The 18,339-nt window shown below is 39.1% G+C and overlaps 1 protein-coding gene across 2 annotated transcripts in view; it reads left to right on the plus strand.

The window, feature by feature from the left end:
• The window catches only part of ATRX (ATRX chromatin remodeler), an 81,881-nt gene that overhangs the window by 18,471 nt on the left and 45,071 nt on the right, over positions 1-18,339 (plus strand). For both annotated transcript variants that reach the window (XM_065689148.1, XM_065689149.1), the window contains exons 6-10: positions 469-588; positions 4,274-4,383; positions 6,513-6,580; positions 7,776-10,687; positions 12,679-12,757. In XM_065689148.1, coding sequence (XP_065545220.1) covers positions 469-588; positions 4,274-4,383; positions 6,513-6,580; positions 7,776-10,687; positions 12,679-12,757 — 3,289 coding nt within the window. The remainder of the gene's footprint in view (positions 1-468; positions 589-4,273; positions 4,384-6,512; positions 6,581-7,775; positions 10,688-12,678; positions 12,758-18,339) is intronic.

The raw sequence follows: 18,339 nt of genomic DNA on the forward strand, positions 1-18,339 counted from the left end.
TCATGTTAAAATAAATTAAGATGAGGGAAGCTGGATAGAAGGGGAAAAGAGAGAGAGAACAGTAGTTACTCTAAGGCTTTCGATAGATGTGACCTAACCAAAGTCCTTTATTTGTAGCACTGCACTGCAAATTCCTGTACTACGCACACCAGCAGTATGACAGTCTTGTTCTGCACCACCACATCAGGACAGAGAGAGCAGGATTTGCTCCTCACAGCCCGTTCAGTCTTTGGCTTCTGTCCTGTGACTGCAAAACAGATGTAGATAGAAGTGTGTGGTGGTTTGGTTTTGGTTTATTTATTTATTTTGAATTTCTTTTTGCTGTGAACATCTGTGCATTCAAACTCGGAGTTTTAGTCAACAGATTGCACATGTTTTAAAGTACTGTGTTGGTCTTTATTTAAACAGGACTTTTGCACTTCATTTGGATGTGTAATGGTTTCCAATTTCTAAATAAAATCATTCTAGGTACAGTGGTTGTACAGCCTGAGCCAGTGCTGAATGAAGACAAAGATGATTTTAAAGGGCCTGAATTTAGAAGCAGAAATACCGTTAAAATGAAACCTGAAGCTCCCAAAAAGCGTGGAGGTAAATACAACTTAAAGCATTTATTTAAACGTGTTTCAGTTGTTGCTTATGACCACATTTGGTACATCTAAAAATCATTCCTATTTCTAATCAATTATCCTAAAAATACCTCCACTCTTCTGGCTTTTTGTTCAGTGAGGATTCTAGCTGACTGCAGTTAGCCTCCATTGCTGCCCCTGCAATGCAGCAGTGGAAGCTAAGATTAGTTCTCGTTAAACTTCATCTTTTCAGTAGCTATAGGATGCATCATTAAGTGCTCCATATGGCCCCTTCTTGCTTTGTATTCAGACCAGTTGCTTGGTTGCCATCAGGTGTTACAGGTATGCCTTTATTTTTTTTTCAGGATTATGTTGGAACACTGTTAATACATTCAGGAACATTCACTGACTCACCAAGAAAGCAACCATATTTGAGCAGGGTATAGGCATGTTATCAGTCAGTGAGCTAACAAGAAACCCCAGAACTCTTAACAATTCGGATACTTTTTTCTTGTTTTTGTATTGTGGGAAGTTGCATGGCCCTTCTAAGGATTATCTCTGAGGAGCTGCTGTGCCAGCTGGTTTTCCATAGCTGCTGCTAAAACCGAGGAGAAGTTAGGTAAATTATAGTGACAGCACAAATTAGTAGCTCATTTATTTTGCAAAATGTAAAGGAGAGGGAGGATTACCTATAAAGTAGCCTATAAGAAGGCAGATACTTACTGTACTGGGTTTACACATCTACAGCATTACCCAGGATGTTCAAACAGCTCTGGTCCATGTTAGGCATTCTCCCCATTGTACCATTTGAGGTACTTGCTCTCTTTTAAAGTCTTACTATAATTTAGTAAGTGCTGTTTCTTCATCTGTGGTTGAGGAGGAGTAAAATGTGACTGTGTGGAAATGTGCTTTTACATACCTATGGGCTCGTGCATGATTTTAATCACATTTTGAGCACTGATGTTTTCTGTCAATTACTAATCTTTAAAGTCAGATCTGTTCTGTTCATGCAAGACATCCTTGCAGCTTATAGGAGTGCTTTTTCCATTTGAATTTATAGTAATTTTAAAGAGGGCCAACAAAGATCTTCACGGGTGTAGTGTTAAAAAGATAGGACCTGCTTGGGCTTTGTGGCCTGTGTCTGCATCCCCAGGACACTTCATATGACCTGCCCTTCCCGCTTTTTTTCCTCCATCCCTAAAGAATTTTCAGGCTTTCCTCTGTGTAATCTGGAATGGTTACTCACATACTGGTGCCTGATGTATTAGTTTTGAAAGTGACATCAAGACTTTGTTTAAGCCATACCTTTATCCAGGGTAAGCTCAGTTGTATCTGTGTCACTACAGATAATCTTTGGCTTGATTTTTAATGCTGTTCAAGTCCGTGTGTTAAGCTCCTGTCAACATTCAGGGAAGTGGGATAGGTACTGCCTCCTCCTGTGCTGCGCCTGTTTCCAGACCAGAAAGGGTAGCCAGGCAAGGGACTCTGACTGCAGTCTACCTCAAGAGCAGCTGGATTAGGAATGTGTCAGACCACTTTCACTTGGCAGCGTGCACAGCAGAAGTAATGCAGATTCCTTTACACTTGTGTGCAGCAAGTCTGGTTGCATGAAATGGCACTTACCTTTCTCTTGCTGTTAGAACGAGGTGCCAAGCCTGTGCACAAGGCTAAGCACTACTGCTTTCAGCAGGTAAGCGTGTAGCCCTAGCTACTTGAGATCCTGAATTCTAGGCACAGTGCAAGTAGATAAATAATAGAATAAAAAATGCCAGCCTGTCTTGTTCTTTGTGGAGTGCATCTCCACATTTTTACTAGGAGTTACGTGTCCTGTGTATATCAGAGATAGTAGTAAGAACTCTCACCTTTCTAGCATCCAGATGCTCTTATCCAGGACTGTAAGAGGCATTGTGTCAATCCTTATTTTCAAGGTTCGTGTTTGCAGGATGGGTATGGCACTATTTTTGTTAATGAACTTGTAGTTAGCAATGTTTTTTGAGTAAGTGTTTTCTCAGTATTAGTAGTTGTTCAGCGTCTTTTGCTCACCATCATTTGTGGTAGCAGCATGGTTTACAACAGTTTGCCTCATAAATTATCCTGTCATTTTTTTTCCTGGTGCCAGTTGGCCGATTTTAGGAAGCAGGCAGTAGTGCTTCCCCTTAAAGTGGTAGAGAAGGGAATGTGACTTGGGACTTGGCAGTGAGCAGCTTGTTCTTTGGTTGGCTGTTACCCTCTGATCCTTCACCCATTTAAGGACTGTGATGTTTGGCAGAGCCTGGGTAGGTTTCTTAGCTGTTTAGTGTACTAGAATGTGATATTCTCTTCCAAGTAGTGTGATAGGATGGATGTGTTTATTTGAGGTTTGACAGCAGCATTTGAAACAGGCGTTTGAGCTGGTTTTGAGGTCATGAGAGGTGCTTTGCAAGTCCACAAGCTCTGCAGTGCGTGCACTCATGCATGCATTGAAGTTGGAAACAACAAATCTTGTATTCCAAATTTCAGACTGTTATTTCCACTGAATTGTAAGGGTGTATTAGTTGTTCTTACTGGTCTGTAACCTGTTTGAGATGGTGCTTCAATAGGAAATTGCTAGTAGCTTGTGTTCATAGAATCATAGAACAGTTAGGGTTGGAAAGGACCTCAAGATCATCAAGCTCCAACCCCCCTGCCGTCGACAGGGACACCTCACACTAAACCATCCCACCCAAGGCTCTGTCCAGACCGGCCTTGAACACTGCCAGGGATGGAGCATTCACAACTTCCTTGTCAAAGGGCAAGTCACAGTTAAGTGATCCCAAATTGAACCTTTATCTGCTTGATTCCAAATTAAGCTTGTACAAGTGTATGAACTGAGTGTATGAGCTTTCACACATGATCTTCCTCTTCTTGAAAGCATCACTACTACTGAAAACAAAATGGTCTCATAGTGTTAATGAGTCTGGTTAGCAGCCTGGCATGTAGCGAGCCTCCCAACCTCAAATTCACCACCTTTGAAAGCAAATTGGGCGATTGACATTAAAGGGAAGCTTTTCTGACCAAATGTAGATAGAGGAGCACAGTAGTACACAAAGTGTGGGAGTAATCAGGAAGATGGCAGGACTGTAGTTTCAGACAACGCCAGACAAACAGAAACAACCCCAAGCAAACAGAAACAACCCCAAACAAACAGAAACAACCCACCATCAAGAAGGGCATAAAAATTGGGAAAAAGATATTTTTTTTTCCAGGCACTACTAGAAAAATTTAATGCATTTTCTGTAATGATTTCCCATCTTTCTCTTTGAGAAACTAAAACTATATGTGAAAGAAATACCATTAATACAAACATGAATTCCACTGGCATTTTATGAGTAAAGGTTAAATGAGGAAAGTTGTACAAGATATCAGGGCTGTTCTGAAACAGTTTTAGTGATGACTCTTCTTTAGTTGTGTTCTCATGATGTGACCAGTTAATCCAAATTAAATCTCTCAAAGGAAAAAAGCTGTATCTTGGCCCCAAGTGGAGTGTAGAAATGAGAGGAAAATTATTTCAGTCTGTAATTGGTGAGTGGTTACAGAGAGATTTCCGTAATGCTGGGTGGTAAAGAAAAGGCATATGAAAAACCTGACAGGCCAAAACACTGTAAGAAGATGAAATGGTTATAGAGCGATTTCTTTAAGAAAATTAAAAACCAAAGCAATTAATGTGTGGTTTATAATCCTCTCTGTAGAGGAAGGACTACATGGAATTGTAAGCTGTACAGCTTGTGGCCAACAGGTGAACCATTTTCAAAAGGATTCAATCTATAGACATCCTACACTGAAAGTTCTTATTTGTAAGGTATGTGGTAAACTGTTCTGCAGTTTATTCCTGTTTGTTTGCATTTGAAATGTCATACTAGCTGACTTGGGTGGGATCTCTGTGGGAGTAGTTGTTGTTTATTAGCCAAAAAGCTTTTCAGTTGTTAACTGTTACAATTAAGGAAACTAAAAGCAAAAACCAAAAAGGCAAATGCAGCTTACAAATTGCTGTTCCTATTTTTGTATACCCCAGGTAAACTGATTGTGGTTTCTTTGTGATTTATTTTTACAGTGTTAAATCTCTCATGGTATTTTTTTAATGTTAAATGATCTATCTGAAATTTCTGCCTACTCATAATGTATTGTGAGAGCAGATTCAGTTCTGGATCTCAGGGTAAAGCATTTCACGTAAAATGACATTGGAATAAGAAGTGGGAAAGTAGCTTCCAAGCTACATCAGTTTCACCTGTGTACAGCTCCTGGACTTTTTGGATTCCCAGTTGCCTGTGTAATGATGATCTAGTACATAATCCCAAACCAACATCTAGGTCTTCAGCTATACGGTTTCGTGGTGGCTTCAGTTCGCCCTAAGTTACAATGGGAAGGGGTGGGGAACAGGAGGCAAAGGTGACATCCCTATCTCCTGTTATGGAGACCTCTCAATGTTCAAAGAGATATAGAGAGATCTCTCTCTTGCTTATCTCTACAGTTGTAAAGATCCTGTATTTCTAAGGATACCTCTAAAGGCAGATCCAAATCTGCATTACAGTGCACGTTTAGCATTCCCCTTCTCTTCCTGCTTCTCCCCCAATTCCCAATTGATGTTTCATATTCAGCTGATAGACTGTCTCAGGCATGTCCTTTTAGTCTAATGTTCTGGCTCATTTCTTCTGTTCATTCTGGCTTATTTCTTTTATTAGATACACTTCAGAATAATCAGCTCACAAGATGACTGTTTTCAGTCTTCAGTGCAGTCCCAGCTCTTTCCTGGACTTGGGAATCCTTAACACGTAGCTGCATGTGTTCTTGCGTTACATGCAAGTTACCTGGTTCATTTGGGAAACCTGTTTAGGGTGTTGGACTCAGTAGCAGCTCTCAGCTGTGCGCTTTGCTAGAGAATTACATCATGTGTTGTGTCCCATAAATTTTCTGTATCTTAATTGAATATGTCCTTATGTTAATGTGAGAGAGAGCAATGGAGATTCCTGATCTGAGTACTCCAAGACTTCCATTGCTCTCTGTGCCTAGTTCTTCCCTTATTTTTCTCCTGCTCAGGTAAACAGGTCCAGACTTGAGAAGCTGTTTTCCTTTAACTGTAAATGCTGTGTCAAATGTCCAAATGTCTGTTTTTACTGGCCTTTTTTTCGTTTGCTCTTACTTGTTTGCTTAGTTTATTTGGACAGTTGTATAACTCTGCTCAGGATCAAGAGGCATCATCATTTTAAACTCAGGTGCTGAAGCCTCTTCTGGATACTGAATTCACTGGGGAGAAGGACAGAATTTAGCTAATAGCTTGGGTTAGTCCCTGTTCAAGTAGAGCTTCAAGTCTGGGAGAACGTTCTTCACTGGTAACTGGAAGAAAAAAACCCCAAACCTTAAATTTGGTTTAAAGAATTTAGAAACTGAAGCCACTGCTGTGATAGCCAAGTTGTGTGTGTTTTTCTTACTATTACCACTTCGTCAGTGCAAATGCTTAATTTGTACCTGGTAATTGAAGCCTGGATGTTAACATCAGAATAAATACTGAAGACCTTTTTATTTAAAGACTTAAGCGATCAATTGCTAACACAGGGAGCATACAGCTGAAAACCGTAATTTATGTAGGATTAGTTGTGTCAGGGAAGGTGTGATGTTGATTTACCTGGGAAATAGATGGAAAAAGATTTGAAGAGAAACATTCAGTCGATATTCTAAAGCATGCAAATGTGCAGCCATCAAACAAAAACCTACATGATTTTTAAATAAACCTTGAGGCATCTAAATAAAAAGTCATGGTTTAGGACCTCTTGTGTCTGTGGAAGGCGTTTGTTAGATTAACATGAATGTAGAAGGGTTAGAATGCTGAACGCCTTGCAGCTGCTGCTTTTAATGACTTGCTTCTAAGACATGCAGAAACTTATTACTGAAATGTAATAAGAAGATTCCCTGACATACCTCTTTTCTTTACAGACTTGCTACAAATATTACATGAGCGATGACATTAGCCGTGACTCCGATGGAATGGACGAGCAGTGTAGGTGAGTGCACAAAACCCCATAGCTCTTCTGGTTGGGTTTGTGGGATTTTTTTCTCAAGAAACTATTTACAGATGTAGACCAGTACCTAAGAGTTTAATCAACAGTTGTTTATCTCCAAGAAATGCTCAACCAACCCCAGGGGTTTTGTCAATATGTTATTGCTGTTCTGGTAATTAACAGGAAAGCATTTTATAAAGAAACCCAATAGCAAATGCTTGTAAGACATCACATTTCTAGTTAAATGGCATTGCCACCTTACAAATGCTTTCAAGGTGGGTATAACATTCTAAATCTTGTGAGCCACAGAAACTTAATTTTCCAAGATTTCCACTTTTGAGGTACTGAAGTACTTCTCTGCCCTTATGTCCAGTATCTAAATACATTATCCAGTCAGAACTGAGCAGGCTGTGATGCCTGTGAGTGAGCTTGTCAGCCACTTCTCAGGTCTTCATCAAAGACTATGCAAGCTAGACATAGATCGAAACCCATTTATTTTTTCGTGTATGTCTGCAGTAGTGATACACCAGTTAAGGCTAGAAAGACTTAAGCTAATTCATTTTGCTGTAAAATAAAAGAAATCACTCCTCCATCCCCTCAACCTCCACCAATTCTCAGAAGAAACACTGAAAATATAATAAAATCTTACTGTATTTTTCTCTGATTCTAAAATCACTGCTGAAGTTGCATTTAGGTATTACTGACCTCTCTGTGCACTTAGTCTCATACATTTCCTGACTTCCAAGTTCTCAATTGAGTGCTTTCCAGTCGTGCTTTTAATAGTGTAGTGATAGAACAAGGGGGAATGGGGTTAAGCTTAAACAGGGGAAGTTCAGGTTGGATATAAGGAAGAAGTTCTTTACTGTGAGGGTGGTGAGGCACTGGAACAGGCTGCCTGGAGAAGTGGTAAATGCGCTATCCCTGGCAGTGTTCAAGGCCAGGTTGGATGGAGACTCGGCTGACATGGTCTAGTGTGAGGCTTACCTGCCCATGGCAGGGGGGTTGGAAGTAGATGATCTGGAGGTCCTTTCCAACCCTAACTATTCTCTGAGTCTGTGCTTTCCATTGGCAAATATCTGCTTATCACTTGAATTTTGAAAATGCAAGTCCTTTATCAAATAGTGAGAAACAGGTAAACTGATTTGTCACTTCGTTAGTACAGAGGTAAGACACTTCCGTCTTTTCTGTCTCGTTGCAGGTGGTGTGCTGAAGGTGGAAATCTGATTTGCTGTGACTTTTGCCATAACGCCTTCTGTAAAAAGTGCATTTTGCGCAACCTGGGTCGAAAGGAGCTATCGACTATACTGGATGAGAATAACCAGTGGCACTGTTACATTTGCCATCCAGAGCCTTTGTTGGACTTGGTCACTGCATGTGACAGTGTCTTTGAAAATCTAGAACAGTTACTGCAACAAAACAAAAAAAAGATCCGCGTTGAAAGTGACAAAAGTAAAATCTACGATCACACAGTCAAGTTCTCTCCAAAGAGAAACAATTCCAGTTGTAACGGAGAAGAAAAAAAAATAGATGATTCCTATTCAGGTTCCCTAACGTATTCTTTTAAAGCACTTATGGTGCCAAAAGACTTGCTTAAGAAAACAAAAAAGCTGGTGGAAACGACAGCAAATCTCAATTCCAGCTTTGTAAACTTTTTGAAAAACGCTGCAGAAAATGTAGAAAGAAGCCCAACTATGCAACTTTGTCAGCTGAAAGCTTTTAAATCTGTACTCAATGACATGAAAAAAGCTCATCTGGCACTAAAAGAAGGTCTGAACCTGGAGATTCAAGCATTGAATGTTAAACTCAAAGATAAAAATACCAAAGAGAAAAAATCTGATGTTAGATCAGAAAAAAACGAGGTGAAAAAAGATGAAGGAAAGGAACATGTGGCATTAAAAGAGGATGACATGGCAAAGACGCAGAAGAAAGTTGTATCAGAAGAGCCTGACAGTGAGCCCATGGATCAGAGTGTTCCAACAGTGGAACAAACGGGTGACAAGCGTACTTCTGGTGAAGAGAAAAAGTCTGGCAGAAGTGAAGAACCTCAGTATGAACCTAATAGTACAGAGGCTTTAGACATGGATATAGTGTCCATTCCCTCATCTGTTCCCGAAGATATTTTTGAGAATCTGGAATCCGCTATGGAGGTCCAGACTGCATCAGATGAACAAGACAATGGAAATACAGGCACTGATCACGAGACTTTAAATGCAAATACAAAATTGAACACTCCTGTGAAAGATGCCAAAGGTGGTACCAAGCTAAAGTCATCGGCTAAAGGAACAAAAGAATTGATTGTAAAATTGACTCCTGTTTCCATTTCAGAGTCTACAGTTAAAGCTGAAGATCAGGACAACAGTCTAGAAAAGGGAAGTAAGGATGTGGATGTAGTACCTAAAGCAGAAAACTGTGATTCTGCGAAACAAAATCATAATGCTGGCAGTGAGCCTTCCACGGAGAACGAAACCGTCTCACCTGTAGAGGAATCTGATCTCAGGAGATCGCCGCGGGTGAAGACCACACCGCTAAGGCGCCAAACAGACATCAGTCCATTAACATCAAACTCGGAAGAAGACAGCAACGACACGTGTAATGAAAAACGCAAGAGAAAATCATCAAAGCAACCAAGGAGGAAAAATGACAAAAGAAACTCCTCTGACAGTACTGCTGATGGCCCCAGGCCTAATAAACTTTCTAAATCCAAAAAGCCATATGTATCAGATCACAGCTCAGACTCTGATGAGGTGCCAGCTGTTCTTAAAGAAGTAGCTATGATGAGTCGCAGCTCTTCAGACATCGATAGCAATAGTGAAACACCAACAAATGATCAGAAGACTTCAAAATTTCTAAAGAATCAGCCAGTGAAGGATGAAAACGGCAAGCGAAAAAGAAAAAGCTCCAGCTCTGGTTCAGATTTGGATGCTAAAAGAGGCAAATCAGCAAAAAATTCTGCTGCTGCTAAAAAGAAACGTCAGAACTATTCGGATTCTTCCAACTACGATTCTGAGTTAGAAAAAGAAATAAAGATTTTGAGTAAAATTGAGGCTGCAAAAAAAGCTAAGAAAAAATGCTCACGAAAAGATGATAGTTATGATTCGTCTGAGGAAGAGCAGAGGAAAAAGGTAAATAGTAAGAGAAAGTTAAATCTGAAGAAACAGAGAGCTAAATCTTCTGAAGATGACGATGCTGAAAAGTCTTCCCCAGAGGAGACGAATCATTCTTCTAAAGATGAAAAACTTGGCAAGCGGTCAGCTGCTAAGGAAAGGACGAGCAGAGACTTAAAAGAAAACGCTGCAGAGGGAAAGCATGATGAGTCTTCTGATGTTGAGAAGTCTTCACTGGAGAAAGAGGAGAGTTCTAAAGGTGTGAAGCTAACTGAAGTTAAGAAGGGCAAGGATTTGAAAAAGAAAAAGGCACAAGAAGATTCATCTTCGGAGAGCACGGAGAAATCTGTGAAGAAAGAGCACGATTCTGATTCTTCGAAAGACAGATTGAAGAATAAAAAGGAATCCGAAAGCAAAGCGAAGAAATCTGAAAAGCTGAAAACAAAAAGTTACAAGAAAGAACAAGATGATTCCTCTTCTGATGCTGAGAAGTCATCTCCAGAGAAAGGAAGTTGCAACTCTTCTGAGAGTGACAAAACGAAGAATAAGCCAGTGGTGAAGGATAAGAAAAGGAGGAATTTAAGAGAGAGAGTATCTAAGAGAGTGCAGCTTGATTTGTCATCTGATGCTGAGAAATCTCCCCTAAAAGAGGAGAGTTCTTCTGAAGATGTCGTGAGGAGGAAAACCCACGCTGAAACTAAAGAAAAGAAGAAAATCAGTCACAAAAAGAAAATTTCCAAGAAGGAGCAGAATGACTCGTCCTCTTCTGACGAGGAGTCTTGTGAAGACAGTAAGAAAAAGATGAAAAGAGGGTCAATGAAACAAAGTAAAAAGGGTGACTTAAAAAAGAAAGTGTCAAAAAAGGTGGTTGTCACTTCCTCGTCTGATAAGGAAGAAAATGATGAACAGAATTCAACAGGTGATGGAAGCAGCGATGAGCAGAAAATTATGCCAGTGACTGAAAACTTAATGCTGTCTGCTGGTGCAGGATTTTGTCAGTCATCAGGTGTGCAAGAGATGTTCATTTACGTGTGCTAATAGATAGGTTTTCTGGTACTGATTTGGAAGCACCCCTTTCAATTTGTACAGCTTGTCACTCATGGAAAAGAGGATGTCAGTGTAAATGGAGAGGCTCGGGAGGCTGTAGCCCGTAATGCCAGCAGGTATTGCCTTGCAGCGCAGCTTTCAACAGCCTGTTCCTTTGCTCGGTTGCCCAGGTACTATTCAGCAGAAGATGGTTATAAGCAGTAGGTACCTAGTGAGCTCCAATCTGTCAGCCCGTAAGTTTAGTAGTAGTAATTCTTGCCAAGGTAGAACTCCTTTATCAGTGTGTTAGCAAGTTAACTTCTTAGGAAGTTAGAAATTCAGAACTGCTGAATTTGAACACTTGGTTTTGAAGGACTTAAAATAAGGAAGGTTATTTTCCACATTGCATGGACAGTGCACATCTTCAGCAAATGAATTTTGAACTAGAGAAAAAATGAAAGCTGTTTTCTGTTTTAATTACCAGGACAGGTAACTTTTTTACTATTTGTTTGCTTCTAAGAGTGTTTCATAGAACTTTACGCACATGTTGCATCCTTGTAGAGTAGCATTTGGGATGTAAGTTTTCGTGCTCTGCATAATATACAGCCCTGTAATGTTTGTTTTCTAAAGTCCCAGGTTTAATTGTGTCTCTCTGTGTGTAATACTGTGACCTCTGTGTCCAGAGGTCTCTTCCAAGCTTAATTATTATATGATTCAGTGAGAATCTGCCTTTGTCACATTATCTCAAAAGGAGGCAAACTTGCCCTTTCTCTTCAGTTTGCTTTTGGCTTCATAGGTGAATAAATGAAGAGGTCTTTCCTGTGTCTGAACGAGCTATGCAGGTTGATTGTTGAATAAGACTTAGAATCTGGTTCAACCAACAGGATATTACTCTTTATCCAGGCTTAAGAGTGAGGGACTTCCTGTGGTCACCCCTTACCACAGTCCTGTCAGTCATCTGGCTTGGTAATTCCAGGAAAAGCGTATGTTAAAACAAGTTGGAACCAACCTCTCGCAGCCTAATTATAGTCCTCTCCCTACAGGTAGAAGATAATCAATAGAGGTTAAGAATGAGGTGGTCTCGGGTCTTTAGGATTTTGCTTAATTTTGCTAAACAGCAGATTTCGTTGACTGATAACGTGAGTTAGAATCATGGGAGAAAAGAAAGGGGGAAAGGCCTGGGAGTGTGCTAGAAATAATCTGAGTTCCTCTCAGTTCAGCCAGTGGAGCGCAGAGGAGCTTAAAGGCAGGTATTGTACTCTGCTGTTTGCTCTAAGACGTTTCCCATGCTGTTGGTTTTGACGAGGTTTCCATCAAGACAATATGCACATTGTGCACCTGTGTTTTGATACTGGCAGCAAGGATAGCACATGTAGTTTCCAAAACGTAAGTCTTTACACAGGCAGAACAAATGTACATGCATCGTATTTGATACCCAGAAAGCAAAAATGGGCAAGAATTACTGTTCTTGAGTACTCCTTAATTAGCAGCAGGTAGCTTGTAGGTTTGGTGAGTGATTCTGTAATGCATTTTTTGGGGCCTTTTCAATTTACACGATTTCAGTAGTGGAGCTTTTGACATGGAGCAGGAACTTCTTAGGAAACTTAATTTCTGACTCATGGGTGGAGTATTCAGTCTCCCTATGTTTTGGTGTAAAAAAACCCCAATCTCATAGTGTGCAATAAGGAAAGAAGTGCAAGTTTTGTGTAGTATCCAAGCAAGTGCTGCTTGAAAAGCTAGAGACTTTTAACAATACAATATTATTTTAATAAAAATATATATCTAAAATATGGGTTTATATGTCAGGGCAGCTGGGTTCTTTGCTAGTAGAAAAGTGGTGGTATTACCAAGCTGGTTTTATATGGGAATTCTTGATGGAGACAGTCATTCATGTGCTGTGTTGTTTATTGCTGGTTTACATATATTAAGTGTTCATGTCTCCTGTTTCTTTGTTCCCCCTTCCTCCTCCAGGAGATGAGGGAGAGACTAAATCAAGGGCTGTTCCAATGGAGGAGGAGGAAGATGATGATGATGACGATCCTGAGAATAGGTATGATACCATCCGTAAGGACTTAAAAAAGATTATAACACACCCTAGGCGTGGGCGCAAACCGGCACAACGGAAGAGCAAGCAGGTTGTAAAAACCACGGCTGCCTGCCTTGTAAAGACTCGCTCACGGGCCTCCCGCAAGTTTGAACAAGGGGCCAGAAAACAGAGGCCAAAATCCAGAAATGCAAAGAAAGTATTTAGAAGTGTTAGCTAACACACCTTGCATAGGGTGTGTTATAAATGCACTGCAGCACTGTCCGGTTTATGTTCCCATTGAAGGTGGCAAGGATTTCACTCAGGCAGGTAAAAATCTACTTCTGATAAATGTGAATTTCAGCTAGTTACATGGTAAAAGTACCTTATAGAAGGTAAAAACTTGCATCTGTGCAATATGCAGTGCTAAAGATTTTTCCGACTGAACTTCGTTTTATCACTGTTACCTAATTTGCTTTTTAAATTGAAACACCTTTTCTCAATAAAGAGAAAACACAAATGTAGGGGAAAACAGGATTAGATATTTTCAGTTGTTCATTAAACTGAGTTTTCATCCACTAGAGCACATCTGAAGCAACTAATGTGAGAGTTAAGGCCCTGATTCTACAAGCACTGTGCATAGGCTTAACTGGTATCAGAGGCTAATGATACATACACACATTTTAAGTCTTTGCATAGGCATTTTCAGAATTGTGGCTTATGCGTGCTTCAGTTTCAAGTTCAATAAAAGTGAAGTGCCGCTGTAGCCATTAAAATTAGCCCGGTTAGAAAACATAGAAGCTTCGTTGCCTGATGCGTGAATGCACAACATGAAGTATCTCTCGATTCCGAGCCACAGTTTCTCTTTTTAGAAGCTATTGTAGTTAGCTAAAGAGTTGTTCAACAGCTTTTTATGCAGTATTTCAGAAACTGATTGATTTTTCTTGGCCGTATTGCATGTGTGGGACCAGCTTCATAGCTTTGCACAGTTGCTGCTGAAGTCTTTTTCTGCTTCTGAGCCATACTAGTTTAGAAGAGGGAATCTTTGTTTCACAGAGTTGTATGTTTTGATCTGTGGCTGAAGTAAATTTTCAAAACGCTGTTTTATATCCTTCACGGACCTCAGTTTGGCATCAGAACATTGCTGCTGATGTAGTTCTTGCTTGGTTTAAGTCATCAAATTTAATCCAATAATTCAGTTTTTAAAGAAGGATGCTCTTGAGGGACTTGACAGCACAGGGTCATAAGCAGAACATGTAAACGTTGGTCATAGAAGATTCTGGTTCTTTAATTTCAGTCCAGAACATGTAAATGTTGGTCATAGAAGATTCTGGCTCTTTCATTTCAGTCCTGTTTTGATTTTTTCCTTTTTTTTTCTTTTCTGTTTGTTTTTTAAGTGTTTCTTGGTTGATAACTAAGCAAATACACTTGTCAAAGTTCAGTGTTTACAAATGTCACTGACAGATCTTAAGTATTAATTTAAGAACTATATTGGGAAATGAATTAACCCAATTGATAACGATCAAATCATTAATATGAATTTGGGGTTTAAAAACCAGTTTCTGTACTTTGTTTTTAAGACGAATCTCTGTTGAAGTTTTTATTTAGGGAGTACTTTGACTCTATGAGATGGGGAGCTGTTTTGTCAATAAACAGTTTTGTCAACCTTCAGACATGTTAACTGGTAACTGCAGTCTGATTCTCAATTCATCATGCGTTGTACTTGGCACCAAAATCAGGTACATAAACTGTAAAAAGATGGCACAAATTTCAAGAAGTTAAAAGCTTGTTCTGTTTACTCAACACAAAGTGTTTAAATAGTTTACCTGCTATTCAGATAAGTTGCCTATTTTCTTCCAGGCCAAAGAGGGTACCTAGTACCTACCGGGTGTTTGTAGTGTGGGAACTCTCATGTTTGCAAGTCTCTAGTTTAGATGTTCTGTTATTTGAATACCTTTGGATGTGCATGACATGAATATTAATAGTCTTGAAATCATCTTTGCCAAAATGCAATATCCAAGTGGGTTATAATATGACATACAGTGCTGTATGCTTTCATCTTATGTTGTGTAATTATCTATTACTGGTCCTTCTGATCTTTTAAATGGTACTGTTTAATATGTTTGCAGTAGTTTTGTTTATTAAGAAGTCAATAGTGTATTAAATGCAGAATGCCTTTAAATATTTGATGGTTGCAATAAATTTTTGTAAAACGTTTTTCTTGTCCCAGCATTTAATTTAATACAACTCTGACAGCTTGAAAATCGGACTGTTTCAACAAAGACAGCACAGTATTTAGAAGAAGGTGTTTGGCAGTTCTCACTGTTTTCTTTCGGTTGGTTTTTTTTATTAACATCATTTCATCCAAATATTCGTCTCTGAAAGTATATTCTAAATTTTTTAGTAACATACCAAAGGCCCATTTAGTTCAGTAGTGCTGTGGCTAAGAGAAGTGGCTTTTATTAGCCACATAAAAATGTCCTCCCTGGCCCAAAGGCTTGTTTTGGGCAACCTGATTGCTACAGGTATTTAGTAGGTATTTATGAACACTACGTGCGAGTTGACATAATGCAGTTGGTCATAGTGCATCATGATCATTTACTAACATACAAAATCATGACTCTGAGGAGAATTACAGTTGTAGCATTGTCTCGCCAAGATTTTTGACAGTGTGTTACTGAGTCCATCATATCGGCACTCTCAAATTCCTGAACAAGAATGGGGCAGATTATGGTGTGAATTTAACTCCCCATCATGAGAGGCTGCACCTACTATTACGTTTTTGCTGCAGTGTCTGAAGGATAATTGAAAATAGTCCTGTACTGGGACTAAGCAACCCCTGGGTAACTTCCAGTTTGCTTATCTCTCTTTAAAAGTGTTTTCTTTGAGCATAAGTTGAAAAATACATAGTGACAAATTCATTATTTATAAATGTATATTGTTAGTGTCATTCTTACAAAGCTGAACTGTATTTAAATCCCGATTGATAGAAAATTATATGCTGTTATTTTATTGTAGGCTTGTTTTTTTATCATGTCCTGATTGAGATTACAGTCCCAGTCTGCAAGGCACTGTATAAATATGTGTTGAGAAAATGCCCTTTTAAGCAAATCTGACCATATGTTTAGAAAAGATGGAGCAGGGCAACATGACATGCTCGAGGTCACAGCAGATCAGTGACAGAAATGAGTGAAATGCAGGGGGGTGTCTGTTTGTTTCACTACCTGAAGCCCTGTGCTGGAGGTCATGCAGCTCTCTGTGCTTCTTAATTAAATTTGTTTATAGTGTTCAACTGTTACATCTGGTTGGCCAAGAGTATCTTTTACGTCCTTGACTCGAGTAAATAGTACGGTATCTTTTGACTGTTGTGGGTTTCTCTGGAAGAATGTGAGCGAGGGAGTTTTCACACTCATAGCTTGTTTTTCTTGGTACTTGCAGTTGATCTTAATGCAAATACTAAAATATTAAACCTGCCATATGAAGTTTCTTAGCTTAGAAGCCTGGTCACTTTAAATGGGTTTGTATCTTAAAATAGAAATGTGATACATCCTCCTGAGCCACATAGGATTTAATTTAAAACCAGTTTCAGGAGTCCAGTGCTTAATTTTTCTAATCCATATAAACCATGTGTTCTATCAGTCGTTTGTCATGTGCATTAACAAGGCTTAATCTGTTTGCTACTAATATTGCTTACACTTTAAATTCCTGTCAGATGTGTAGTTACATTAAAAATACGAATCTTTTAAATTCTGAATGTCTCAACAATGTCTTACATTTTTAGCCTAACACTGTACCAGTGGAGTGCATTGAAGAGAATGTGGCTTCTTTCATTGAACAGACAGTTCCATCTCAGTTTGGTTCAAAGGGATTGAATCCTTATCCTAGCTAAAAAAATACTTCTTAATTTTCTGTTGCAGAGTATAAAAGCAATAACTTCTTAATGTTGTTATAAATAATTAGAAACTAGTAAGTTTACCCAGTCTGCTTGGGGTTATGATGGTGATTAGTAGGAAAATAACAGCATCTTCCGGTTATGGGTAGTGCATTTTGTGCATGGTATTTTTATGTGGATGTTGCATTTGCTTTCTTTCCCCCCCCCCCCCTTGAAAAAATCTTTATAAAAGAACAGAGAAAACCATGTGTCTTCTTTTAAGAACCAAAGTCAACCTTTGTCTAAAAATATGTAACCAAATTTTGAGAGGTGACTGGTATGAGAGGTAAGTATCGTACATACACAAGTTGTGTTAACTTTGCGAATGCATTTGAGGACAATCCAAAGTAAGTCAGAGGCTGTGTTTCTAGGCAGGGCTTTCAGATTGAATGCTGAAATCTTGCAGTTCTTTTTAGTGTTTCTGCTTTTTCGTTTTTTTTTTTTTTTCTATCTCTTCCAAAGCAAACTTTGGTGGGAATATTGTTATTTTTGTAAACAAGAAAAGTAGCCAAATTGCTGCCTGGAGTAGGATTCAAGGTTACTAATTCACATTGAAAGCTCTTAAAGAGAAGCCAACTTGTGACATTCCAAGCAATTTCAGTTTGAAGAAGTTGTGACCATTAAGAGATGGAAGGAGTCTCAGTTTCTTATCTAAGGAGCTGTTTATTCTTGTTGCTATTATACACAATGTGATGGGTTAAAAAAAGGACAAACAAACAACAAAAATAACCAGGTCCCTTTTCCAAATCCTCTGGAAGGACCTAATGCAGAAAAGCATTTGGAAGAGGATGGTACTTATCTATAGACTTTTAAGTTTTCATTGGGTTCACACTCTGATCTGTTGATGTGTATGGAATCAAAGCTTATAATGAGTACTGCATTTTATAGGTTTAATCAGCTGTTTCTTCACAAGCCACTGCTCAAAAGGGGGGGGGGGGGGGGTGTTTCAATGCTGATGGGCAGTCTGTGACTCACTGAGCAATCCTTAATCTTTATGAAACCATTTTACTTCCATCTTTTAATAATAACTGAATATGCAGTAATTCTAGAATGTTTTGTGTGTTTATACTCCTGCTCAAAAAAGTAGGAAATAAAACGGCATTGAAAAGCTCCTGTGTTTTAGGGACACGTTACATGCTGAAAAATGAATTTGGATTTCTTAAAACCTATTTTACATGTGCTATATAAAAGTAACAATTTAATTTTCAGCTGTGTAAGAAGCTGTATGTACAGATCACTGTTCCTTTGGTGTTTCCAAGTGAAGCCTAGGTTGTGGTTCAGTTTCATGGGGTTTGGCTGGTATAAAATCCTTCCTGTTCTCCTGAAAGGCAAAACAGACCAGATTTGATCATTTAAAACTGATGACCATGGGATGAAAACTATAATATTTCTGATGTTTCAGTGAGGAAGTCCTTGTTTCATTCTTTCAGGGTTTTTTCCCCCTGAAAGTACAGGTTCTCAGAAGTCCACTATTTTCCTGGGCATTTGACATGTTTTATATCTTGCCTTCGCTAGATTGGTGTAAGATTATGTTGCAAGAGCATGAAAATCAATCATTTTTCCATAGTAACTACTTATACGTTAGCTGAAAACACTCTTGTGCTGAAATGAAACTGCAAGAAGCTGAGAGATCGCTTTGTGGAACAGAAAATAAGATTGTAATTTTTCTTTGAAGTTC

The sequence above is a fragment of the Lathamus discolor genome, chromosome 9 (assembly GCF_037157495.1).
Source record: "Lathamus discolor isolate bLatDis1 chromosome 9, bLatDis1.hap1, whole genome shotgun sequence".
Lineage (NCBI taxonomy): Eukaryota > Metazoa > Chordata > Aves > Psittaciformes > Psittacidae > Lathamus > Lathamus discolor.